This window comes from Equus caballus, chromosome 18 (genome assembly GCF_041296265.1).
Source record: "Equus caballus isolate H_3958 breed thoroughbred chromosome 18, TB-T2T, whole genome shotgun sequence".
In the NCBI taxonomy this organism is placed as follows: Eukaryota; Metazoa; Chordata; class Mammalia; order Perissodactyla; family Equidae; genus Equus; species Equus caballus.
The window spans coordinates 11,520,666-11,547,726 of NC_091701.1; the positions used below are offsets into that span (position 1 = coordinate 11,520,666).

At 38.3% G+C, this 27,061-nt stretch overlaps 1 protein-coding gene across 5 annotated transcripts in view; it reads right to left on the bottom strand.

Moving 5' to 3' along the window:
- PTPN4 (protein tyrosine phosphatase non-receptor type 4) overlaps nt 1-27,061 on the bottom strand; it is a 220,415-nt gene that overhangs the window by 165,716 nt on the left and 27,638 nt on the right. For 3 of the 5 annotated variants that reach the window (XM_001492520.7, XM_014732416.3, XM_070241778.1), the window contains exon 2: nt 506-660. In XM_001492520.7, the coding sequence (XP_001492570.1) occupies nt 506-643 (138 nt within the window). In that variant the 5' untranslated portion in view covers nt 644-660. Of the gene's footprint in view, nt 1-505; nt 661-25,204; nt 25,552-27,061 lie in introns of those variants that run through there. The other 2 variants (XM_070241777.1, XM_070241776.1) reach the window with 2 other exon arrangements.

A 27,061-nucleotide genomic window follows, 5' to 3' on the forward strand; every position in this document is an offset into this window, starting at 1 on the left:
GAAACAACTATTATTAACATACTACGTGGGTAAAACTCACAAATAATGTTGAGCAAACAAAGTTAGACACTAACAGGATGAACAAATATTTGTTGAATAAATATTTCAGACAAGATTCAGGTAAAATCAGGGCTGTCATTTAGCTCTATTTGGCAAAAGTTTTATTCACAGACAGTAAGTACAAGTAAGAGTACAATGGAAATGTATAAATTATTTAGGAAAACAAATTCCTTTCAAGCATCTCCAAGCACATTTATAAAAAACACCCATATACTACTACTGATCTGTACCACTAGTCATAATGCACTGCTAGTTTGTCAACGTTTTAAAAGATCCAGTTTGAATTAGAACTTGTACTTCACAGTTAAAAACCTGTACTAGAAAGACTTTCTTCATTGAAAAAGGCTTTTCAAATTGTACTACAATTAAACAACTTTAGTTTTAAAATATAATCTAAATTCAGACATAACCAGAAATTATTTTTTTAAAGACATAAAATACTTACATTAACTTTGAAAGCTTGTACAGTGTTATCCAGAAGAAGAATGTTGCAAACCACCTCTGTGTGCTGTCTGTCTCGGGCCAACTCGGATGCTCGTACATTGTAGGTTCTGCCAGCAGGCAATCGGAAACGTGAGGTCATTACTGTCCACACGAGGTCTAAGCAGGAAAAAGAGATTGACTAAATAAAAAGACAGCTGAAGATAGAAGGTAGTTTAGAACACAAAAGTTACTATATATTTTTCAACCAACGCTTAAGTAAAAAGCAGTTACAAATTTTGAAACACCTGGATAAGGATTTGTAGGTATAAAAGAAAGATATCATATACAGTTCATCATCTAAACTAAAATCACAAACTGCCTGGAAGAGGAGCTTTATTTTGAACCGTTCCATTGAGAAGACAACACACAAATTTTTCAGCAAGTCATATTCCAATTCAAAATATATAAATTCAGGAGTAGCCAAAAAGAGGGAAGAAGAATCTGCCACCTCAGGAGGTGGACATTACTCCCTGATGCAAGCATTAAACACACCAGAGAACGGCAACAGGAGGGAGATTATTTAACCTTGAAGAGCCCTTCCCTTTATTAAAGATTAAGATTTGGGAAAAACATGGGTATTTGGTTTTTTTTTAAATACAACAAAACCCTTCATTTTAGCAATCCTCAAATTCAAACTAATTCTAATAGGATTATTATTATTATTCTAAAGAAAACAAAAACAAAATAAAAAACTTCAGGCTACAGATCTTTGGCTCTCAATTTTTAACCTAAGAGGGAAAAAATAAAGAACAGCTATCACAATGATATCAGCAACACTTGATGTTAAAAGACAATGAAGATGTAGCTTCGAACTTCTGAAAGAAAATTATTTGAAACACAGAATTATATATCAAAAAAATTAGCATTCATGTGGGAGAATGAAGCTAAAGACATTTCCAGAAATTCAAGGATTCAAAGTTTAAAATCCATAAAACTTCCCTCTTAAAGACAATTAGATAAAGGAAACAAACTACACTAGAAACAAATGCAAGTATATAGGATGTTTTTAATATGAGTAAGCGATAAGTAGTAAGACATTTGAATGAGTAAACCAAAAATAGTAAAATGAAACAGCAATTCAAATTGGTGGTATTCAGTAATTACAGTTGACATCGTAGACTGTTCATGTCAAGACGATTAAAGCTAAAAGTAAAAGTTAACATTACGTAAGTATCAAAAACCGTATAGAGGAAAGCAGCTTCAGAACATTGACAGAGAAGAACTAGTCAAGTAAGTTCACCAATTAAAAGACAGTGATTGGTAGTTTCCCGTTGCACCTGTAAGGAGCCTGCAAGTCCCCACTCCACTTTAACAAGTAAAAATCAGAACAGCTCTTCTTGGATCAGCAACTCTTCTTAGCTCGGTAAGAGAGGACACAGGGCAAATCGCTGCCGCCAAGACTGGAGAGAGAGGCAAATACGAAGTGTCACAGCTTACCAGAGCAGAGACTCACAAGCAGAAACCACCATGGGCTAGTGCACGAGTAGGAAAACCTGAATTGTAACTGAGCAAATTGCTGGAGGCTCAGATTCCCACAGTAAATATCAGAGGAAAACACTCTTGAGCTTCCTGCAGCTGGGGAGGAGGTGCGGGGAGGAAGGATTAGGAAACATACAGAGCACTAAGTTCTTCTTAACAAGGCCTGCCCTCAGGAGAAACTAGTTAACCAGAGCCTAAGTGACCTGGGGCAAGGAAAATACCCAACGGCCAGCTGACTTGACCCTTCCCAACAGCGAAAGGAAATACCCACCTCCAGCCCACTCTAGCTATCCTGTCTCACCTAAGGGGACTGAAAAAAACTGAGAAACACTTGTGAAGTTCACAGTCCAGAGGCACAGGCTCACTAAAACACCGAGACCTAACCATAGGACTACAAAACGCTTCCCCTCCCCCGACATTACTAAAGGCCTATTTACAGCAGCTCCTCTTAGCAGGATATCACGTCTGCCTAACAAGGAAAATCTACAACACATATCAAAAGGCAAAAAACACAGTGAGAAGAGACAGAACAAGCATCAGAACCAGACACGGAAGGGATGTTGGAATTATCAGACAGGGAATTTAAAACAACTATAATTAATATGCTAAAGGTTCTAATGAATAAAATAGCACTCAAGAATAGATGGGCAATATAAGCACAGAGATGGAAATCCTAAGAAAGAACCAAAACGCAACATTACAGGTGAAAAACACTGTAACAGGTATGAAGAATACCTTTGATGGGCTTATTAGTAGATGGGACACAGCAAAGACTCTCTGAGCTGGAGATACATCAATAGAATCCTCAAAAACTGAAAAGCAAGGAGAACAAAGATTGAAAAAAACAGAATATCAAGGACTGTGGGACAAATACAAAAGGTGTAAGATACATGTAATGGGAATGCTAGAAGAAGAGAGAAAGGAACAGAAAAAATATTTGAAAACGATGACTGAGAATTTCCCCAGATTAATGTCAGACATCCAATCAAAACCTATCTTTCAAAAGAAAGAGAAATAAAGACTTTCTCAGAGTGAAAAAAAAAAAAAGAAGAGGGAATTTGTTGCCAGTGGATCTGCCTTGCAAGATACGTTAACAGAAGTTCTTTAGAGAGAAGGAAAATAATACAGGTCAAAACTCAGCTCTACATAAAGTAAGGAACACCACCAAAAAACGAATGTGAGGGCCGGCCTGATGGTGTAGCGGTTAAGTTTGCGAGCTCTGCTTCAGCGGCCTAGGGTTCGCAGGTTCAGATCCCAGGCACAGACCTAGCACCATTTGTCAAGCCAAGGTGTGGCAGCATCCTACATTAAATAGAGGAAGATTGGCACAGATGTTAGCTGAGCGACAATCTTCCTCAAGCAAAAAGAGGAAAATCGGCAACAGATGTTAGCTCAGGACCACTCTTCCTCACAAAAAAAAAAAAAAAAAGGACTAAGTGAAGGTAAATTAAAAACTTTTTTCTTAATTTTTCATTCTTTAAACATTTATTGAGCACCTACTATAAACCAGACAATGCGCTGAAATATGCTGTTAACAAAACAAAGCAGCTTCTTAAAACAAGGAACTTACAGTGTAGTGTTAAAGGCAACTATTAAGCAAATAACCCCACAAATAAATCATCACAGACTATGACAAATGCTATTTATCATAAGAAAAGTTACGGCAAGCTGTGAGAGGATCTCAGCTGGGGGACTGATATGTTCTTAGACTGCAGGTGAGCCTTCCCCATGGAAGAGACATCTGAGACATCTCTTAGCTTGTCTAAAAGAGAAGATAATTACTAGAGCCCCAACTGAGCAAAATATCAAACATTTCAAGGGGGCTCTACCGATCATCTTCCATCTTACATATAAACTTTCATAAAGTCATTAAAAGAGAATATATGCACAAAGGAAAACTACTCATTTTAAGAACTCTTTAATTAGTTACCTCCTTAGTAACTACTCACCAAAGTCTAGTTTATGTTATTTCAGACAACTCTCTAACTGGTGTCTAGGAAATGCTAATGAGATTATTGTGCTTTAAATATTAGAGTTTTATTGTGAACATTTACCTACACAGTGAAATACAAACAGCAGATTATTTTGAAAACCAATTATTAACACTAAGCAAACATTTTACTGGGTCTTATCCCCATTTTTGGCAAAAACAAACAAACAAAACAAGGAATATCTTTTCCAGATATGAAGTTTTTTGGAGAATTCAGTCACATGTTTTTAGAGACTATTTAGCCAAATCTACCCTTGGACAACATACTTAGATAAACCCATCCTGAAAGTAACCCATCTACTTGGTTCCATCTTTAAACAGGTTTAGTAGATTATAAACAAAGTTAAAAGTCACTGTTCTTTAGAGACCAGGGAAACCTAAACTTGGCTATCCTAAACATGGAATATTATAACAAAAAGAACTAATAAGACGGTAGGACATTATAATTAATATATGTAAACGTTCTTATAATAAAATGTACCTACCCTCTAGCCTCAAATTCTCATGTTCCTTATACTTATGTTCACGTATAAAAGTTTTTACTTCTTCCCTGTGGTAGTACTTATATATGTATTTTAAATTACACAATAAAATTTAACCTCAAGTAGCTATTATTGCTAAAATGCTCTTCTCAAACTCACGTCACTAACAATAATGGACAGAAAATATTAAACGTTTAAATGAAAGTATTTAAGATAATGTAAATTAACTTTAAAAGAATGAAGAAATTTGTGTTGCTAAGCCCAAATACAGAAATGCACTATTTGTTTTAAATATGGTTTTAACACTCTTAAATACAGACTGTCACAAGATGTTAGCATCCTATAATTTACAATAAAACCTTATTAATTTGGACTCTGCCAACAGAGAGCTTTAAACAATTTATTTGATTATCTGGTTTGACGTTACCCTCTAAACCTTGAGGAAAAAATAAATTTATCAAACAGTAATCTTCAAATTCTTAAAAACTTTTCTTGGAAAAAAAAACTTAAAATAAACTAAGTTCTGCACTCAGGTACATGCAAAATACCCTTTCATTAAAAATATATTTGGGGGGCCAGCCCCATGGCCGAGTGGTTAAGTTCAAGTGCTCTGCTTCAGTGGCCCACGGTTTCATGGGTTCGGATCCTGGGAGGAGCGCTAGCACTGCTCATCAAGCCACGCTGAGGCAGCGCCCCACACAGCACAACTCGAAGGACATGCAACTAGAATATACAACTATGTACTGGTGGTCTTTGGGGAGAAGAAAAGAAAAAAAAAGGTTGGCAACAGATGTTAGCTCAGGGTCAAACTTTAAAAAAAAACAAACAACATTCGAAATAATTTTTAAATAGATTACCAGTAGAGTCATTCACATATGCATTCAGTCATTCAACAAAACTTTGTTAAACTGTGCTAGGCAATGATCTGGATCTCAGTATATACATTAATGAAAAAAAGCCCCACAAATCCCCATCCTTGTGGAACTTAACATTCTAGCATGAAATATTTTATTTTCCTACTGCCCTCTTGCAAGTGTCCTTCATAAGAGACAGTGTACTGATAGAGACCATAAATGCCAAGCAGGCAGAGATTGCTTCTAACATAATTACCATTATGTTTCTCTCCACCACCTTCAACTCCATACCTTATAGGATGCTGGGTACTGAATAAGTATTCCTTAAATGAAGGAATGAAAATAACAATTCTTTAATTGTTAAGAAATCAAGTATATTTTTTGAGCCATCCTTCTGGTCTTGTACATTTTAGAAGCACAGGTCTGAAATATTTAAGTTAAAGTCTTAAAATTGTTCCTACTACTTAGTTTTTCTATTACTAAGTTACTTTCTTGGAAAAGTTATACTTAAAGACTGCAGACCTAAAGCAAAAGTGAACTGTCTAATCAGCTCTTGAGATTTCCCCACATATTAACATAATACTTTTAGTACGAAGATACCAAATATATTAACCTTTCTTGCCATATTTACTTTCATTTCATAAAGCAATAATTCTGCTTGACTTCTGGAGAATTTTACTACTTGAAAATTGTAACTCTGTGAAAGAATATGCTAAATCTTCATGATGTTTTAGAAAGGGAAAGAAAGTCAAATAAAATTCTCCATCACATCACTTCCTTTTTCATCTAAATGTCTGAGTAAAATTGATATATGTGTATACATAACTGCTGTCAGTGGAAAAAAGCCCATCTCTCTTTAAAGAAAAGAATATGAACTGAGATCTATAAAAATGTTCACTCCTTTAAATATACTCAATGCACTAATAAAATTCTAAATATTCTAAAAGTTCTAAAGTTATGATAAATCCTTTTAAGTTCACAGACATTAAAAATTTATACACGTTAAATAAAAACAGCTGAACATAAATGGTGATATTCAAACAATAAAAATTATGGACTAATACAGTAAGAGACAGAAAAAGTATTTGGGCAAATTCACACAGTGATTGGTGAATTAAAATTTGGAGATAAAATTGTTTCATATTTATAACTCTATTAATGTTAATACAATGTTTTCTGTTTAGGAAAAATAAGCACATTCTTTCCAACTTTCTTTTAACTCCAAAGGTCAAAATGACAGTTTGCTTTTTCAATTACCATAAATACAGATTAAAGGGTTCAGGCTGTCACAGAAAGAGGCAAATGACATGACTACAGCAGTGGCAAGACAGCACAAGAAAGAATGGGTGGCAGAGAATGAAAACAGAGGACAGACAGATCTTCTTGACCCGATAAAGGACATCTGTGGAAAACACAGTTCACATCATACTTATTGTTGAAAAACTGAATTCTTTCCACCTAATATTAGGAACAAAACAAGGATGTCCATCGGCTCTCACTTCTACTCAGAATTGTACTGGAGGTGCAAGCCAGGCCAATTAGGCAAGAAAAAGAAATACGAGTCATTGAGATTTCAAAGAAAGAAGGACAACTATCAATATCTGCAGATGATATAACCATCTACATAGAGAATCTGAGGGAATCTATTAAAAAACAGCTACCAGAACTAATAAGTGAGTTTAGCGAGGCAGGATACAAGATCAATATGTAAAAATTAATTGTATTTCTATAAACTAGCAACGATCAGAAATTATAATTTTAATATAATTTACAATAGCATTAAAACTGAAAACTTCAAGACTGCTGAGAGAACTTAAAGAAGAAAAAAATAAATGAGGAGATATACTGTGTTCATACATTGGATGATCTGTAGATTTAATGCAATCAATAAAAATCATAGCAGGCTTTTTTGCAGAAACCGACAAACTGATTCTAAAATTCATATGAAAATGAGAAAGACTTAAATTGAAAACAGTTGTTTTCAAAGTTGAAAACAACTTTGAAAAAGAAAAATTAGGGGACTAAATGTACTGATTTCAAGACTTATGATAAAGCTACAGAAACCAAGACAGTGTTGTATTGATATTAAGATAGACAAACAGAGGAATGAACACAATACAGTCCAGAATGAGACCTACACATATACACACAACTAATTTTGACAAACATATAAAGGCAATTCAGTAGAGAAAGGGTAGTCAGTTCAACAGATGGAGGAAAACAAGTGGATATCGATATGCAAAAAAATATGAACTTCAATCCAAACCTTGCACTGTATGCAAAAATTACCTCAAAACGGGTCACAGATCTATGCAGAATCTAAAACAATAAAACTGCTTAAAGGAAACATAGGAGAAATCCTTGGTGACCTTGGATTAGGCAAATAATTCTTAGAAACACCACCCACCATAAGCACAATCCTTAAATCCTTGATATACTGGACCTCATCAAAATGAAAACATCTGCTTTTCAAAAGACACTGTTAAGAGAATGAAAAGACTAGCCAGAGAGTGGGAGCATATATCTGATAAAGAACTTGTATCCAGAATATAAAGAACTCTCAAAACTCAATAATAAGAAAACAAACAACCCAATTTAAAAAATGAGCAAAAGATTTGAATAGATACTTCACCAAAGAAGATGTGCAGATGGCAAATAACCACACAAAAAAGATGCTCAACATCATTAGATGTTAGGTAGCGCAAATTAAAACCATAATATGATATTACCACATACCTATCAGAATGGCTAAAATAAAAAACAGTGACAATACCAAACGCTGACAAGCACCAGGAGAAAACGGATCTCTCATTCATTGCTGGTAGAAATATAAAATGTTACAATATTGGTAAATAGTTTGGCAATTTCTTACAAATTTGAACTTACTCCAACTTCATGAGCTATCCATTTCATTTCTAGGTAACAAATGCGTACTTCCATACAAAGACTTGTGCATGAATGTTCACAGCAACTTTATTTGTTACAGCCAAAAACTGGAAACAAAACAAGTGTTTATTAATAGGTAAATGGATTTATTCACATGTGGTACATATTTATTCACCTGTGGTATATTAATGAAATGAAATACTAGTAGTTAATAAACTAGTGATACATGCAAGAACATGAACAAATCTCAAAATAATTATGCTGAGAGAAAAAAGCTAGATTTAAAAAAGTACATACTACATGATTCCATTTATATAAAATTCCAGAAAACACAAACTAATCTTTGGTGACAAACAGCAGATCTGCAGTTGCCTGGGGATGAAAGTAGGGTGTGGTGGTATGGGGCACGGAATTACACTGGGGCACAAGGGAACTTTTGAGAGTAATGAATATGTTCATTATATCGATTGTAGTGGTGGTTTTATGGATGTATAAATATGTCAAGACTTATCAAATACTGTATTTTAAACATATACAGTTTATTATATGCCATTTGATCTCAATAAAGTTGTTAAAAAACATAAATGGCCAAACCACTTCAGAGGCAAAATATATAGAGAATTTTGACATTCTGGTTCATAACCTCCTGGTTATATAACAAGATTCAATTTAATTTAACACAGTGCATTTTTTGGCCATTTTTCTTCATCATGTTAACATAGCTGATTTCTTCTACTAACGGCAAATGCTCATAGCGCAAAGTAAGAATTTTAATATTCACTTTGAACCTTAGATGCTGTAAGAGTTCAGATAGAAAGATTGTTCTATACACTATAACCATAAGACCCATTGTTAAGAAAAGAAAGATGAGGGGTCAGCCCTGTGGCCGAGTGCTTCACTTCAGCAGCCCAGGGTTTCACTAGTTCAGATCCTTGGCACAGACCTAGCACCACTCGTCAGACCATGCCGAGGTGGCGTCCCACATAGCAGAGCCAGAAAGACCTACAACTAGAATATACAACTGTGTACTGGGGGGCTTTGGGGAGAAGAAAAAAACAGAAAAGAAAAGAAAAGAAAGACGATAACCAGAAGTACGTTTATTCTACTTAAACTCTATCTCACTTGCTTCATCTGTAAAATGGGCAAAGTAGTAACACTCACCTCAAAGGGGTTTTGTAGGGATTACTATATAACACGATAAAACACAAACTGACTAATTTTCTAATGGTTAATTTACTCCCAAAGAATAATTTATATACTGATATTACATAGTTCTACATAATATAGTTCAAATATAAAAGAAATCATTTTTATGTTTTCAACTTAGAAATCCTTGTGAAATAAAAGAGTATAATTTAAAACCACATCACAATTTCCATATCATAAATCAAAACCTATTAATGTCATCCTAATTCACACATGCAGGAACGTCACTGAAAATAAAATATATTTGTATAATCAAAGCAGCAAAAGGAAATAAGGAATAAAAATTAACTCGGAAACTAGCCCCATGGTTCTTAAAGTAGTAGTTCCTAGAAAAGATAACATATTTCATGTTACTATTACATAAACTTTACTTATATCAATTAGCTACACTAATTGCTAACTGCTCTATATAAAATGTTCATCCAATTAAGGAAGCACTGAATTGGGTTCAGATTCACATTAAGCATAAACCAGAGCATGGAAAAATCTCAGGGATCAATTATTTGAAAGTAATTAAATTTAACTACATTATGTTGGATTCAAATCTTTTTATTTCCATCAATCTGATGTCTTAAACAGGTAAAAATATTTAAACATCTTTTAAAGGCAAATTTCTCGTTTAATTTGTTCTAATTTTTAAAAACAGCAAAGACAAGATGGAGGAAGCATTTCTAGAATGGCAGAGGAAGGACCTCTGAAAATCCACTCCTCCATAAAAGGAGAAAGAATACTGGCAAACTGTCAAAACCAACTTTTTCAAAACTCTGGAAATTAATAAAAGGATCACAATACTCCAAAGAACTTTAATTCAAAACAAACAGCTGAACCTTGGTAAGGATAGCAAGCTTTGTGGCATTTTAACTCAATACTACTTCATTGCAATAATATGCAGATCTGGAATATCAGGAGCACTATCACTTAACCAGTGAAGTCTATCAAATGCATTTGTTCCTTTGTAAGACTGTAAGCTCCTGCGAGGCAGAAGTCATGTTTGCCTTTGTATTTCTCTCAGCATCTGGGACTAAGCTCTGTACTCAGTACATTTTAGCATTTGAAGAAAGGCTAAAATGACCTCCCATCAGCAATTAGTTGGGGCCATGACGGAAGTTTAAAGCCCATAAAAGTCCCAAACTAACCCACCAGTGCACCATGTGTCATCTACTACATAAAGGTATAGCAAAGTATCCCTTCAAATGTATAGGAGTTAAACTAAGGTGACAATAACAGCACTCAACAGAAGTGTCATCCAGGACTGTGTCAGTGGTGCTTCTCATTCAAAGCTATTTGTGGTAAATAGCCAGCTTTTTCAATTTCCATTCAAGATTATGACAGATTGTATTTTCTGAAAACAGCAGTAAAAACAGTTCTGGAGTTTTGCCACCCCATCAAGAGGTGGAGTCTAGGTCCCATACTCCATGAATCTGGGAACACCTTGGTGGCTGCCTCATGGAGTAAGAGTACAGCAGAAATGACACATTGACTGCTGAGACTAGGTCATAAAAGGACATACAGCTTTCACTTGACTTTGTCTAAAGACAAGTACCCTGGGAACCCAACCACCAATCTCTAAGGAAGCCCAGGCCACATGTGGAAAGGAACCCAGGTCCCCAACCTCAGCCCTGGCAGAGCTCCCAGCTGACAGCCAGCAGCAACTTGCCAGCTCTGTGAGTGAACCAGCTTCAGTCAAGCCACCTCAGCTGCCCCCACCTGGAGCAGAGACCAGTCTTCCCTGCCAAGTTCTGGCCAAAGGACAGATCTGTGAGCCAAATAAATGACTGCTGGCATCTGAAACCACCAAGTCTGGGGATGGTATGTTACACAGCAGCAGGTACGACTAGGACACATACCAATGTAGTACTTTTGTAAAAAGAAAGTGACTAGAAAATAAAATTTTAAAAGATATACAGAATACAAGCTTCAAGTTTTTATTAGTAGATTTAACAGAAATCAAATTCTCTACCAATTGTTATGACAGTTTCTAAACACTTACTCTCACTTACTGTACTTATCCCCTCACAGGCCGAGGACCAGTGCACAGACAATCCTTTGAGTAGCACTATTTTATGTTACAGGAAGAGAAGCATAATTTAACTGGAATGGTATTAAAACATCTAAAAAATATGGCAAGGAAAGAAAGTGCTCAACTAAGCAAACATTTAAAAACCGTGGGAATCCCTTATACTAAGCTAATCCGCTTAAGAGGAAAGGTGTCCAGTTTTAAAGGGTGACACACAAGAGATTTGTTCCAGGATTGGAATATTAACATCTTCATAGGACTTTCTATCCACAAGTCTGATGTAAACAAAGAACAAGCAATTCTTTGTTTATGTCTTTTTTTGCATCCTCAGGAATGTAATTTTTTTATCATAGTGAGTTTGCATAATTATTATTAAATTTATTAGTAAAAATTAAAAAAAAAGAATAAAGGTGTCCTGATTAAACACCATGAAGACAGATGGATCAGTCTATCCAAACGGGAGACATCACACTTCAGAAGCCCACATCTAGCTCTCCCTTACTTTGGTGTCATATTCACCATAAAAGCATCTGATCTCTCTCTCTCACGTATGCGCACACACACAGAGCAAATATGACAAAAATTTTAACAACTTTTTCTTCTCGTTTTCTTGACATATAATTAACAGGTAACACTGTGTAAATTTAACGTATACAACATGATGATTTGATACATGTATATATTGCAAAATGATTACCATAATAAGGTTTATTAATACATCCATCATCTAACACAATTACATTTTTTTCATGGTAAGAACATTTAAGGTTTACTGTCTTAGCAACTTTCAAGTACTTAATACAGTACTGTTAACCATAATCATCATCCCAAATACAGATCCCCAGAACTCATTCATTTTATAACTAGAAGTTTGTTCTCTCTGACTAACCTCTCCCCATTTCCCCGACTCCCCAGCCCCTGGCAACCACCTTTCTACTCTCTGTTTCTACAAGTTCGTCTTTTTTTTAGATTCGGCATATAAGTCAGATCATACAGTTATTTGTCTTTCTCTGACTTATTTCACTCAGCATAATGCCCTCAAGGTCCACCCATCTTATCACAAATGGCAGGTGTCTTTTTGATGGCTGAATAATATTTCATTATGTGTGTATATATATGTATACACACACACCACATCTTCTTTATCCATTCATCCATCAATGGACACTTAGGTTGTTTCCATGTCTTGGCTATTGTGAATAATATTGTGAATTACTGTGAATAATGCTGCAATGAACATGGGGTGCAGATATCTCTTTGAGATAGTGATTTCATTTCCTTCAGATATATACCTAGAAGTGAGATTGCTGGATCATACAGTAGCTCCATTTTTAAATTTCTGCAGAAGCTCCATACTGTTTTCCATAGCAGACATACCAATGTACATTCCCATTGACAGTGCACTAGGGTTCCCTTTTGTACACATTCTTGCCAACACTTGTTATCCTCTTGTCTTTTTGATAACAGCCATTCTGACGGATGTGAAGTGATATCTCATGGTGGTTTTGATTTGCATTTCTCTGGTGATTAGTGATGTGGAGCATCTTTTCACGTACTAGTTGGTCATTTGTATGTTTTCTTTGGGAAAATGTCTATTTGGGTCCTCTGCCCATTTTTAAAATTGGATTATTTTTTTGTTACTGAGTTCCTTATATATTCTGGATATTAACTCCTTATCTGATATATAGTTTGCAAATATTTTCTCCCTTTCCATAGCCTATCTCTTCCTTTGATTGTTTCTTCTGTTGTGCAGAAGCTTTTTAGTTTGATGTAGTCCCAGTTATATTTTCTTTTGCTGCTTGTGCTTTTAGTGTCAAATCCAAAAAATTGGTGCCAAGACCAACATTAAGAGCTTTTCTCTATGTTTTCCTCTAGAATTTTATGGTTTCAGGTCTTACATTTAAGTCTTTAACCCATTTTGAGTTAATTTTTGTTAAGAGTGTAAGATAATTTATTGAAAAAGACTATCTTTTCCCCATTGAGTATTCTTGGCTCCCTTGTCAATTATTAGTTAACTGTATATGCATGGGTTTATTTTTGTGCTCTTGATTCTATTTCATTGTTCTATGTGTTTGTTTTTATGCCAGTACCATTCTGTTTTGATTCCTATAGCTTTGTTGTATAGTTTGAAATCAACAAGTATAATGCCTCCAGCTTTGTTGTTCTTTCTCAAGATTACTTTGGCTATTTGGGGTCTTTTGTGATTCCAGAAGAATTTTAGGGTTGTTTTTCCTACTTCTGTGAAAAATGCCACTGGAATTTTGACAAGGATTGCACTGAATCCATAGATGGCTTTGAGCAGTATGGGCATTTTAACAATATTAATTCTTCTGATCCAAGAATATAAAATATCTTTCCATTTGTGTCTTCTTCAATTTTTGATCAATATCTTATAGTGAAAACTATAAGTGTAAAGATCGTTCACCTCCTTGATTTAATTTACTCCTAAGTAATTTATTTTATTGTTTCTGATGCTATTGTAAATGAGATTTTCTTTCTTTTTCACATATTTCATTGTTAGTGCATAGAAATGCAACTGATTTTTGCATGTTGATTTTGTATCCTGCAACTCAACTTGTCCATTAGTTTTAACAGTTTATTGCTGAAGTCTGCAGGGTTTCCTATATATAAGGTCATCTCATCTGCAAACAGAGACAATCTTACTTCTTCTTTTCCAATTTGGCTGCCTTTTCTTTCTTTTTCTTGCCCAGTTGCTCTGGCTAGGACTTCCAGTACTATGTGAAAGTGGACACCCTTGTCTTGTTCCTGATTTCAGAAGAAAAGCTTTCAGCTTTTCACCGTTGAATATGATGTTAGCTGCAGGTTTGTCATATGGCCTTTATTATGTTGAGGTATGTTCCTTCTATACCCAATTTGAGAGCTTTCGGCTCTCATCTTCTTTCATCATGAAAGGGTATTGAATTTTGCCAAGTACTTTTTCTCCATCTATTGAGAGGATCATGTAATTTTTATCCTTCATTTTATTAATATGGTGTATCACAATGATTGATTTGCACATGTTGAACCATCCTTGCATTCCAGGGATAAATTCAACTTGATCATGGTATAATCCTTTTAATGAGCTGTTGAATTCTGTTTGTTGAGAATTTTTGCATCTATATTCATCAGTGATATTGGCCTATACTTTTTGTATAGTCTCCTTACCTGGCTTTGGTATCAGAATATTCCTGACTTCGGAGAATGCATGTGAGAGACTTCCTCCTCTTTATTTTTTTTGGAAGAGTTTGAGATGGGTTAGCATTAATTCTTCTCTAAGTGTTTGACAGAATTCACCAATAAAGCCATCTGGTCCTGGAGTTTTCTGTGTTGGGAGGTTTCTGATTACTGATTCAATCTCCTTACCTGTTATTGTCTGCTCAGGTTTTCTATTTCTTCATGATTCAATCTTGGTATGGCGGACATTTCTGAAAATTTACCCATTACTTATAGATTACCCAATTTCTTGGTATATATACCAATATGTAACTGTTCATAGTAGCCTCTTATGATTCTTTTTATTTCTGTGGTGTCAGGGGTAATGTCTCCTCTTTCATTTATAATTTTGAGTTCACTTTTTTCCCACTGGTTAGTCTAGATAAAGGTTTGTCAATTTTGTTTATCTTTTCAAAAAACTCTTGGTGCTGGCCCCATGGCCGAGTGGTTAAGTTTGCATGCTCCACTTTGGCAGCCCAGGGTTTTCGTGGTTCAGATCCTGGGCACGGACCTAGCATCACTCACGAAGCCATGCTGAGGTGGCGTCCCATATGCCACAACTAGAAGGACCCACAACTAAAAATATAGAACTATGTACCAAGGGGCTTTGCAGAGAAGAAGAAAAACTAAAATCTTAAAAAAAACAACTCTTAGTTTCACTAATTTTCTTCTATTGTCTTTCTAGTCTCTATGTCATTTCTTTCAGCTCTAATCTTTATTATTTCCTTCCTTCTGCTAACATTGGGCTTCGTCTGTTCTTTTTCTAATTCCCTGAGGTGTAAAGTTAGGTGGTTTATTTGAGATCTTTCTTTTTTCTTAATGTAGGCATTTATTGCTAAAAAATGTTAACTTTTATTTCTTGGTGGTGAGTATACAAGTGCTCACTGTAGTATTACTCTCTTAATTCTTCTGTTAATTCTTTTAATTTTTTTATTATGAAAGTTTTCATAATAAAGTTGAGAGAAATAAATAAAATTAAAATACAAAAGTTTCATTAAATGGACATGGATATACTGTTTACATCATCCATGGAACCCAGAATAACATAAAATGTACATTACATTTAACACTTAAAATGTACAGTACATTTAACAATTCTACTATACCATCAGTTTGACCTGAAATTAGCATATTACTGTTAATAAAGCATTTCAGCAATAATTTTACTTTTATACCTATTAGTCATACAGTTTTTAAGGATGGTCTATGTTTTTCACACTACGTATGCATCAGAATCACTTGAGAAGCTTTTGAAAAATGTAGATTTCTGGGACTCAACTCCAGAAATTCTGAGGAAATAACACATTTAACAAGTCCTACAAGTGACACTGATGAGAGTGGTCCATGGCCCACAGTTTAAGAAACAATAATATAAAGCATCGATTCTCATTTGGGGGTGATTTTGTCCTCCAGGGAACATCTGACAATAGATTTTTGGCAAAGAGATTTTTGGTTGTCACAACTATGGAGGAGAATGCTACTGGCATCTAGTGGGTAGAAGCCAGGGATGCTGCTAAACATCATTCAATGCACAGGACAGCATCTTCCTCCCTCTGCCCTGACCCTCAACACAACAAAGAATTGTTTGGCCCAAATTGCCAACATTGCTGAAGCTGGAAAACGCTGACTTAGATAGTCTTTTTCTTTTTTTAAAGTAAATTATAAAAGGAAGTTTAGTGATATCTTTTTTGCTCAGTCCAGTAAAGGAAGTAGAAGAAAACTGAAAAGATGAGGAAATCAGAGTGACACTACTAGAAACTTTGACTTATGCTGCTTCTTTTTTTAATGACACAGACACTTTCTTCATCAAGAAGTAGGGAATTTATGTTACCTCTCTTGAATGGGGGGAGACTTGAGACCTGTGACTGTTTTGATCAAAAGAATACAGTAGATGTGATGCTATATGACTTCTGAGACACCTTGCTCTCCTGGAACACTCACTCTCAGGATACTTCCTTTCAAAATCCAGCTCATCTGCTGTGAGAAGTCCAAGCCATAAGGAATGACCACACAAAGATGCTCTGATCAACATTCCTTGCTGAGCCCATCCTTTAGTCCTTAGACATTTAAAGAAGCAATCTTGGAAGTGGATCCTCCAGCATCAAGAGTTCCAATCCTCAGGTAATCTGAGTTGACTAACAGACACTGTGGAGCAGAAAAGGGCCATCACTCCTGTGCCCTGCCTGAATTCCTCTCTCAGAGTCTGTAACTGTAATAAAATGGTGATTGTTTTATGCTACTAAATGTTGGGGTGGTTTGTTACACAGCAATAATAAGTGGAACATCTTACACTCTGTCATTTAACTCTTAAAACAATTAAAGTCAGTTATTTTAATCTCCTCAAAAGGATTAAGTGGTTTGCCCAAGGTTGCACAAGCAAAAGTGATAGAGTGACATGTGAATCCAGATCTGTCTAAGCTCAAAGACAATACTATTTCTACCACATCATAATGAAATGATTTCTACTTCCTCATGCTAAAATATTCTTATTAATTGTTCTTCTCAAAGCATCTAAATTAACTGAAGACATCATTGAAAAAGAATCATCACTATCTGTGAGTTTTGCAAAGCTTCAATCTGATCCATTGCACTCATTCTATTCTTTGAACACTCTCTCCAGAAAATCTGAATGGGAAAAGAAATCACAACCACATATACTGAGATGTGTGTTACAGTAAGGGCAGAGAGAATAACACTGCTCACATGCATCAATGATATTAGCAGAAAGAGGATTACAGGTGGGCTGAGAATGAACAGCAAAGTTTTGTTGTTTTATTTTGTTTAGCATAGCCTATTCTCTTTTTTCCTTAAAGATTAGCACTGTGGGGCCGTCCTGGTGGTGCAGTGGTTAAATGAGCACTTTCTGCTGCAGTGGCCCAGGGTTCACCAGTTCGGATCCTGGGTGTGGACATGGTATCGCTTGGCAAGCCATGCTGTGGTAGGCATCCCACATATAAAGAAGAGGATGATGGGCATGGTTGTTGGCTCAGGGCCAGCCTTCCTCAGCAAAAAGAGGAGGACTGGCAGTAGTTAGCTGAGGGCTAATCTTCCTCAAAAACTCAAAAAAATTCAAGTATTTCTATGTTACTATGCTACACTCATATGAAGTTTAGCAAGAAAGGGTGTCATAGCCTAAGGCAGAAGTCTCACTCTTTTTTAACAACTGCTGCTACGTTAGCAAACCTGGTCAGCCACTGATTCACCATAAATTGTACCATTCCAAGTGTTACTATCTAGCTCTGGTTTACTTTGGGATAGTCACTTTATCTTTCTGAGCCCCAATTTCTTCATCTATAAAATGTAAAACTTTATGTGATCTATAATCTGCACTGTCCTATACAGTAACCATGCCACAAATAAAAACTGAGCATTTCAAATGTGGCTCATATGACTCACAAATTTTTCTAAATTAAGTTAAATTTAATCAGCCACATTTGGCCAGCAGCTGACCTATTAAGCAGCGCAAGATTACATGATCTCTAAATTCCCTTCTAATCCTAAAACTCAACCATTTCTAATTTCCAATTTTTTTTTTTTTTTTTTTTTTATTAATGTTATGATAGATTACAACCTTGTGAGATTTCAGTTGTACATTTTTGTTAGTCATGTTGTGGGTACACCACTTCCCCCTCCGTACCCTCCCCCCACCCCCCCTTTTCCCTGGTAACCACCAATCAGATCTCCTTCTCAATATACTAATTTCCACCTATGAGTGGAGTCATATAGAGTTCGTCTTTCTCTGACTGACTTATTTCGCTTAACATAATACCCTCGAGGTCCATCCACATTGTTGTGAATGGGCCAATTTCGTCTTTTTTTATGGCTGAGTAGTATTCCATTGTGTATAGATACCACATCTTCTTTATCCAATCATTAGTTTCTGGGCATGTAGGCTGGTTCCACGTCTTGGCTATTGTAAATAATGCTGCAATGAACATAGGGGTGCAACGGACTCTTGAGATATCTGATATCAGGTTCTTAGGATAGATACCCAGTAATGGGATGGCTGGGTCATAGGGTATTTCTATTTTTAACTTTTTGAGAAATCTCCATACTGTTTTCCATAGTGGCTGTACCAGTTTGCATTCCCACCAACAGTGTATGAGGGTTCCTCTTTCTCCACAACCTCTCCAACATTTGTCGTTCTTGGTTTTGGATGTTTTTGCCAATCTAACGGGGGTAAGGTGATATCTTAGTGTAGTTTTGATTTGCATTTCCCTGATGATTAGCGATGATGAACATCTTTTCATGTGTCTATTGGCCATATACATATCTTCTTTTGAGAAGTGTCTGTTAATGTCCTCTGCCCATTTTTTGATCGGGTTGTTTGTTTTTTTGTTGTTAAGCAGTGTGAGTTCTTTGTATATTATGGAGATTAACCCTTTGTCGGATAAGTGGCTTGTAAATATTTTTTCCCAATTAGTGAGCTGTTTTTTTGTTTCAATCCTGTTTTCCCTTGCCTTGAAGAAGCTCTTTAGTCTGATGAAGTCCCATTTGTTTATTCTTTCTATTGTTTCCCTCAACTGAGGAGTTACAGTGTCCGAAAAGATTCTTTTGAAACTGATGTCAAAGAGTGTACTGCCTATATTCTCTTCCAAAAGACTTATTGTCTCAGGCCTAATCTTTAGGTCTTTGATCCATTTTGAGTTTATTTTGGTGTGTGGTGAAAAAGAATGGTCAATTTTCAATCTTTTGCATGTGGCTGTCCAGTTTTCCCAGCACCATTTGTTGAAGAGACTTTCTTTTCTCCATTGTAGGCCCTCTGCTCCTTTGTCGAAGATTAGCTGTCCATAGATGTGTGGTTTTATCTCTGGGCTTTCAATTCTGTTCCATTGATCTGTGGACCTGTTTTTGTACCAGTACCATGCTGTTTTGATCACTGTAGCTTTGTAGTATGTTTTGAAATCGGGGATTGTGATTCCGCCGGCTTTGTTTTTCTTGCTCAGGATTGCTTTAGCAATTCGCGGTCTTTTGTTGCCCCATATGAATTTTAGGATTGTTTGTTCAATTTCTGTGAAAAATGTTCTTGGGATTCTGATTGGGATAGCATTGAATCTGTATATTGCTTTAGGTAGTATGGACATTTTAACTATGTTTATTCTTCCAATCCATGTGCAAGGGATGTCTTTCCATCTCTTTATGTCATCGCCTATTTCTTTCAAGAAAGTCTTGTAGTTTTCATTGTATAGATCCTTCACTTCCTTGGTTAAGTTTATCCCAAGGTATTTTATTCTTTTCGTTGCGATTGTGAATGGGATAGAGTTCTTGAGTTCTTTTTCTGTTAGTTTATTGTTAGTGTATAGAAATGCTACTGATTTATGCACGTTAATTTTATACCCTGCTACTTTGCTGTAGTTGTTGATTATTTCTAATAGTTTTTCTGTGGATTCTTTGGGGTTTTCTATGTATAAGATCATGTCGTCTGCAAACAACGAGAGTTTTACTTCTTCGTTACCTATTTGGATTCCTTTTATTTCTTTTTCCTGCCGAATTGCTCTGGCCAGCACCTCCAGAACTATGTTGAATAGGAGTGGTGAAAGTGGGCACCCTTGTCTTGTTCCTGTCCTCAGAGGGATGGCTTTCAGCTTTTGTCCATTGAGTATGATGTTGGCTGTGGGTCTATCATATATGGCCTTTATTATGTTGAGGTACTTTCCTTCTATACCCATTTTACTGAGGGTTTTTATCATAAATGGGTGTTGGATCTTGTCGAATGCTTTCTCTGCATCTATTGAGATGATCATGTGGTTTTTGGTTTTCATTTTGTTAATGTAGTGTATCACGTTGATTGACTTGCGGATGTTGAACCATCCCTGTGTCCCTGGTATAAATCCCACTTGATCATGGTGTATAATCTTTTTGATGTATTGCTGTAATCGGTTTGCCAAAATTTTGTTGAGGATTTTTGCATCTATGTTCATCAGTGATATCGGCCTGTAGTTCTCCTTCTTTGTGTTGTCCTTGTCAGGTTTGGGGATCAGAGTGATGTTGGCTTCATAGAATGTGTTAGGGAGTTCTCCATCTTTCTCAATTTTCTGGAACAGTTTGAGGAGAATAGGTATTAAGTCTTCTTTGAATGTTTGGTAGAATTCTCCAGAGAAGCCGTCTGGTCCTGGACTCTTGTTTTTGGGGAGGTTTTTGATTACCGTTTCTATTTCCTTACTTGTGATTGGTCTATTCAGATTCTCCATTTCTTCCTGATTCAGTTTGGGGAGATTGTAGGAGTCTAGGAATTTGTCCATTTCTTCCAGGTTGTTCAATTTGTTGGCATATAGTTTTTCATAGTATTCTCTTATGATCTCTTGTATTTCATTGGTATCTGTTGTGATTTCTCCTCTGTCATTCCTGATTTTATTAATTTGCGATTTCTCTCTTCTTTTCTTGGTGAGTCTGGCTAGGGGTTTGTCAATTTTGTTAATTCTTTCGAAGAACCAACTCGTTGTTTCATTGATCCTTTCTATTGTCTTTTTTGTTTCAATATCGTTTATTTCTGCTCTTATTTTTATTATTTCCCTCCTTCTACTGACTCTGGGCTTTGTTTGTTCTTCTTTTTCTAGTTCTGTTAGGTGTCGTTTGAGGTTGCTTACGTGAGCTTTTTCTTGTTTAGTGAGGTGAGCCTGTATTGCGATGAATTTCCCTCTTAGGACTGCTTTTGCTGCATCCCAAATGATTTGGTATGTCGTGTTCTCATTTTCATTTGTCTCCAGATAATATTTGATTTTTTCTTTAATTTCTTCAATGATCCATTGTTTGTTGAGAAGCGTGTTGTTTAGTCTCCACATTTTTGCACCTTTCTCTGCTTTTTTCTTGTAGTTGATTTCTAGTTTAATAGCGTTATGATCAGAAAAGATGCTTGATATTATTTCAACTCTCTTGTATTTATTGATGTTTGCTTTGGTTCCCAAAATATGGTCAATCCTTGAGAATGTTCCATGTGCACTTGAGAAGAATGTGTAACCTGCTGTTTTTGGATGAAGTGTTCTATATATATCTATTAAGTCCATCTGGTCTAATTTTTCATTTAATTCTATTATTTCCTTGTTGATTTTCTGTCTGGATGTTCTGTCCATTGGTGTTAATGGTGTGTTGAGGTCCCCTACTATTATTGTATTGTTGTTGATGTCTTCTTTTAGTTCTATTAAGAGTTGCTTTACAAATTTTGGTGCTCCTGTGTTGGGTGCGTATATATTTATAAGTGTTATGTCTTCTTGGTGGAGAGTCCCTTTTATCATTATATACTGTCCCTCTTTGTCTTTCTTTATCTGTTTTGCTTTGAAATCTACCTTGTCTGATATTAGTATAGCGACACCTGCTTTCTTTTGTTCATTATTAGCTTGGAGTATTGTTCTCCATCCCTTCACTCTGAGTCTGTGTTTGTCTTTGGGGCTGAGGTGTGTTTCCTGGAGGCAGCATATTGTTGGATCTTGTTCTTTGATCCATCCTGCCACTCTGTGTCTTTTGATTGGGGAGTTCAATCCGTTTACATTTAGAGTGATTATTGAGACGTGGGGACCTACCACTACCATTTTGTGTCTTGTTTTCCGGTTTTCTTCAGTTTCCTTTGTTTCTCGTCCCATGGTTTAATCTGTTCTGATGTAGAGCTGCTACTCTCTGTTGTTGTCCTTCTACTTATCTCCTCTGCTCTTGGTTTTGTAGCCCCTTTCCTTTTTTGGATTTTTCAGGAATGAGGGTTTTCCTGAGGATTTCCTGGAGAGGAGGTTTTGTGGCAATGAACTCCCTTAATTTTTGTTTATCTGGGAAAGTTTTTATTTCTCCATCGTATTTGAAGGATATTTTCGCTGGGTAGAGAATTCTCGGCTGTAGGTTTTTGTCCTTCAGATTTTTGAATATATCATTCCACTCTCTTCTAGCCTGTAGAGTTTCTGCTGAGAAATCTGCTGATAGCCTGATGGGGGTTCCTTTGTAGGTTAGTTTCTTTTGCCTGGCTGTCCTTAATATTTTCTCCTTGTCGTTGACTTTTGCTAGCTTCACTACTATATGCCGTGGAGTTGGTCTTCTTGCATTGATAAAGTTTGGAGATCTATTGGCTTCTGTCACCTGAAGATCCATCTCCCTCACCAGATTTGGGAAGTTCTCAGCCATTATTTCTTTGAATAGGTTTTCTGCCCCTTTCTCCTTCTCTTCTCCCTCTGGTATACCTATAATCCTTACGTTGCATCTCCTAATTGTGTCTGATAATTCTCGGAGAGTTTCTTCATTTCTTTTAAGTCTTGCTTCTCTCTCCTCCTCTGCCTGCAACAATTCTATATTGCCATCTTCCAAATTGCTAATTCTTTCCTCCATATTATCGGCCCTACTGTTCAGAGCATCTAGATTTTTCTTAATCTCCTCTATTGTGTTCTTCATTTCCAGTATTTCTGTTTGGTTCTTCTTTATCGTATCAAACTCTTTTGTGACATAGCTCCTGAACTCGTTGAGTTGTCGGTCAGAATTCTCTCTTAACTCAGTGAGTATTTTAATGATGGCTGTTTTGAAGTCATCATCATTTAGGTTATATATCTCATTTTCTTTGGGATTGTTTTCTGTGTATTTGTTACTTTCTTTCTGTTCTGGAGATTTAATGTATTTTTTCATATTGCTTGATGATGTTGATTTGTGCCTCCGCATGGAAATAGAGTTTAGTTGCTCCTTTCACTTGTTTCAGCTGCTGCGGTGGGGGGAGCAGCTGTTTATACTTCACCAACCAGGAACCCTGTCCGTAGTTGCTAACTGGGCCTGGGCCCCTCTTCGTAGCCACAGTGGCCCTTTGGATTCCCTCCTCTGCCGTGGGGGCCGTCACGGGGGGCTTCAGGCTGCAGGTGCCTACTGTTGTTGCCCACCTAGATGCGCTCTCTCCTTGGGGTCTGCAACGGTGTTATGGGCTTTTCCAGCGGCCAGGGGTGGGATCACTTTTATTTGTCGCTCGGTTGCTGTCGGCACCCACCAAATCTCACTTGTCCTCTATGGGTCGCAGGAGAGCTATTGGCATCTTCTACAGTCTGTGGTTAGTACACCTAGCTATGCTGCTTTTGCCCTGGGGTCTTCCAGCCTTGTGGCTGGCGGCTGGGTGCCTTCTACTGGTGCTGTGCAGAGGCTTTCCCTAAGGCTTCTGTGAGCCTGTAGGGTTTCCCCCTAGGCTACTAAGCTGGGTCTCTGGAACTCTCTCCAGCCCCAGTCCTCTCCGAGATCTCCGGCAATCCCTAGCCTCACCGGGTGGGCAACGGCAGCTGGGGGTCGCCCCGCCCTCTGGGCTTCTGTCCGAGCCTCTGCCGGGAGCCCTGAATGCTGGGCGTGGCCCCTCTGCTACCGGCAGACAGAGAGTTTTGTCTGCTGCCTGGCGGAGCTCCGGCGCTTCCCCTCCGGGTCGCCGGACCCGCCTTTGAAAGTTCCCCCGCCCCGGTCCTCTCCGAGATCTCCGGCAATCCCTAGTCCCACGGGGCGGGCAACGGCAGCTGGGGGACGCCCCGCCCTCTGGGCTTCTGTCCGAGCCTCTGCCGGGAGCCCTGAATGCTGGGCGTGGCCCCTCTGCTACCGGCAGACAGAGAGTTTTGTCTGCTGCCTGGCGGAGCTCCGGCGCTTCCCCTCCGGGTCGCCGGACCCGCCTTTGAAAGTTCCCCCGCCCCGGTCCTCTCCGAGATCTCCGGCAATCCCTAATCCCACGGGGCGGGCAACGGCAGCTGGGGGACGCCCCGCCCTCTGGGCTTCTGTCCGAGCCTCTGCCGGGAGCCCTGAATGCTGGGCGTGGCCCCTCTGCTAATGGCAGACAGAGAGTTTTGTCTGCTGCCCGGGCGGAGCTCCGGCGCTTCCCCTCCGGGTCGCCGGACCCGCCTTTGAAAGTTCCCCCGCCCCGGTCCTCTCCGAGATCTCCGGCAATCCCTAGTCCCACGGGGCGGGCAACGGCAGCTGGGGGTCGCCCCGCCCTCTGGGCTTCTCTCCGGGCCTCTGCCGGGAGCCCTGAGTGCTCAGCGTGGCCCCTCTGCTACCGGGAGACAGAGAGTTTTGTCTGCTGCCTGGGGGAGCTCCGGCACTTCCCCTCCGGGTCGCCGATCCGGCCTTTGAAAGTTCCCCCGCCCCGGTCCTCTCCGAGATCTCCGGCAATCCCTAGTCCCCCGGGGCTGGCAACGGCAGCTGGGGGTCGCCCCGCCCTCTGGGCTTCTCTCCGGGCCTCTGCCGGGAGCCCTGAGTGCTCAGCGTGGCCCCTCTGCTACCGGGAGACAGAGAGTTTTGTCTGCTGCCTGGCGGAGCTCCGGCGCTTCCCCACCGGGTCGCCAGACCCGCCTTTGAAAGTTCCCCCGCCCCGGTCCTCTCCGAGATCTCCGGCAATCCCTAGTCCCACGGGGCGGGCAACGGCAGCTGGGAGACCTCCGTGCCCTCCGTGTCTCTCTCTGGGACCCTCCGGGCGCCCCGAGCACCAGGCCGGGTCTCCCCGCCAATGGCGGGGAGAGACTCTCCCCGCGGGCTCAGGTGTGCAACTCCAAAGTTTCCCTCTGCGTTTAGGAGTAATTGCGGGGGGTTTAGGTAGGGTTCTGGTCACCTGTTTCCACCGTCGCTCCTCTGTTGTGTTCTCGCTCCTGCCCTAGATGTGTGTGGATCCTCTGGGGGCGTCCGTTGGAAGAAAGCCGCTTGCGGGTACTAGGCTGCCCGTCGGGGTCGGAGAGTTTTCACCTATTTCCACATCCTCCCGGAGGAAAGTCCGTCCGCCTTCCGATGTATAGTCGCGTGGGTGTCTCAGGCGTCCTGAGATGCTGTCTGGATATCCTTTGTCAAGCGATAAGTGTCCAAATAATTGTAGACTCGAAGGGCGAGAGACAAAGAGGACTACTCACGGCGCCATCTTGGAATTCCTCTCTAATTTCCAATTTTTAACAATTCCCTTTCTCTCTAAAATGGAATAAACAAATTAACTGTAAATCAAACAGTTAACTGTAATCAAACACAACCACACAGGAAAAAAATGATCCTAGCAACTGTTGAACACAATATTCTTGACTAGGGTTGACAAACTTTTTGTGAAAGGAGCCAGACAGAAGATAGTTTAGGTGTTACGGGCCATACAATCTCTGTATCGTATTACTCAATTCTTCCTCTGTAGCACAAAAGCAGCCATAAACAAAATGTAAATGAACGAGTGTGGCTGTGTTCCAATAAAACTACGGATACTGAAATTCAAATTTCATTTAAAAATGTAAAAATCAAGGGCTGGCCCCAGGGCCTAGTGGTTAAGTTTGGCGCACTCTGCTTTGGCGGCCTGGGTTTGGTTCCCAGGTGTGGAACTACGTCACTCCTTGGCCACCAGGCTGAGGCAGCAACCCACATACAAAATACAGGAAGACTAGCACAAATGTTAGCTCAGGGCAAATCTTCCTTAAGCAAAAAGAGGAAGACTGGCAACAGATGTTAGCTCAGGGCTAATGTTAGCTCTACTTCAGCAAAAAAAAAAAAAAAAAAAAACACGTAAAAGTCAGTCTCAGTTCATGGGTCATACAAAAACAAGTGGCAAGTCACATTTGACCAGCAGACCAGTCTGCTGACACCTGCTCATGAGTATATAACCACAGCAGGATATAGTGTAAGGATAAAATCAAAAGAAATGTAAAAACAACCTGAACTTTTACTTAGTAAGTTTTCTGTTGGAAGTGGTATGATGCAGCATTCCAAAACTATTTTGTGTATATCACGTGATTGAACAAATGAATAAATATGTTAAAGTTGTTGGGAACCAAGGGTCTCACTATAAGAGACAGGAGGTCAGATATGGCAGGGTAGAAGGTCATAGAGTTAGACTAGAATTAGAGATACTGCTATGATCTCATTTTTTAGAAAAATATATATTTGCTATCTCTGTCCACTATTAGGACCTAGAGGCAAAAATACTCCAATAACACTGAACATACCTCATGCCCTATATTCCACACTAAAAGGAATGAGGACTCCTTAGAGACATGGCTGATTCCAGAGCTGGGGCAAGGAAAATACAAGGTCGGGCTAATTATCTTGTGCCGGTAAGTAAAGAAGTCCTCAATATCTCATGGGAACAAGTTCAAGAGCATGAGAGGTAGTTTAAAGGGGCTCCCACCAGCCAAATGAGACAGTTAAAGTTTCAAAACAAATAATAACAAGAATAGATAACATTCTGAATAAAACAAGAATCTCTAGATGTAACCTGATACTATTTAAGTGAGGGAGAGGAATAACTCTTCTTCATAGAACAATGTCAAATGATAAATGTAGAAGGATAGGAGAAATAAAAAATTGCCATTGGACAACTACCATAACTGATTCAGACAAGAATCATTAATGAATGCTAAAATCACTGGGTGAAAGTTTGTTATAGAACAAGATACACACATAATTTCAAAGTATCATCCCACAGATGACTTACTAATCACAG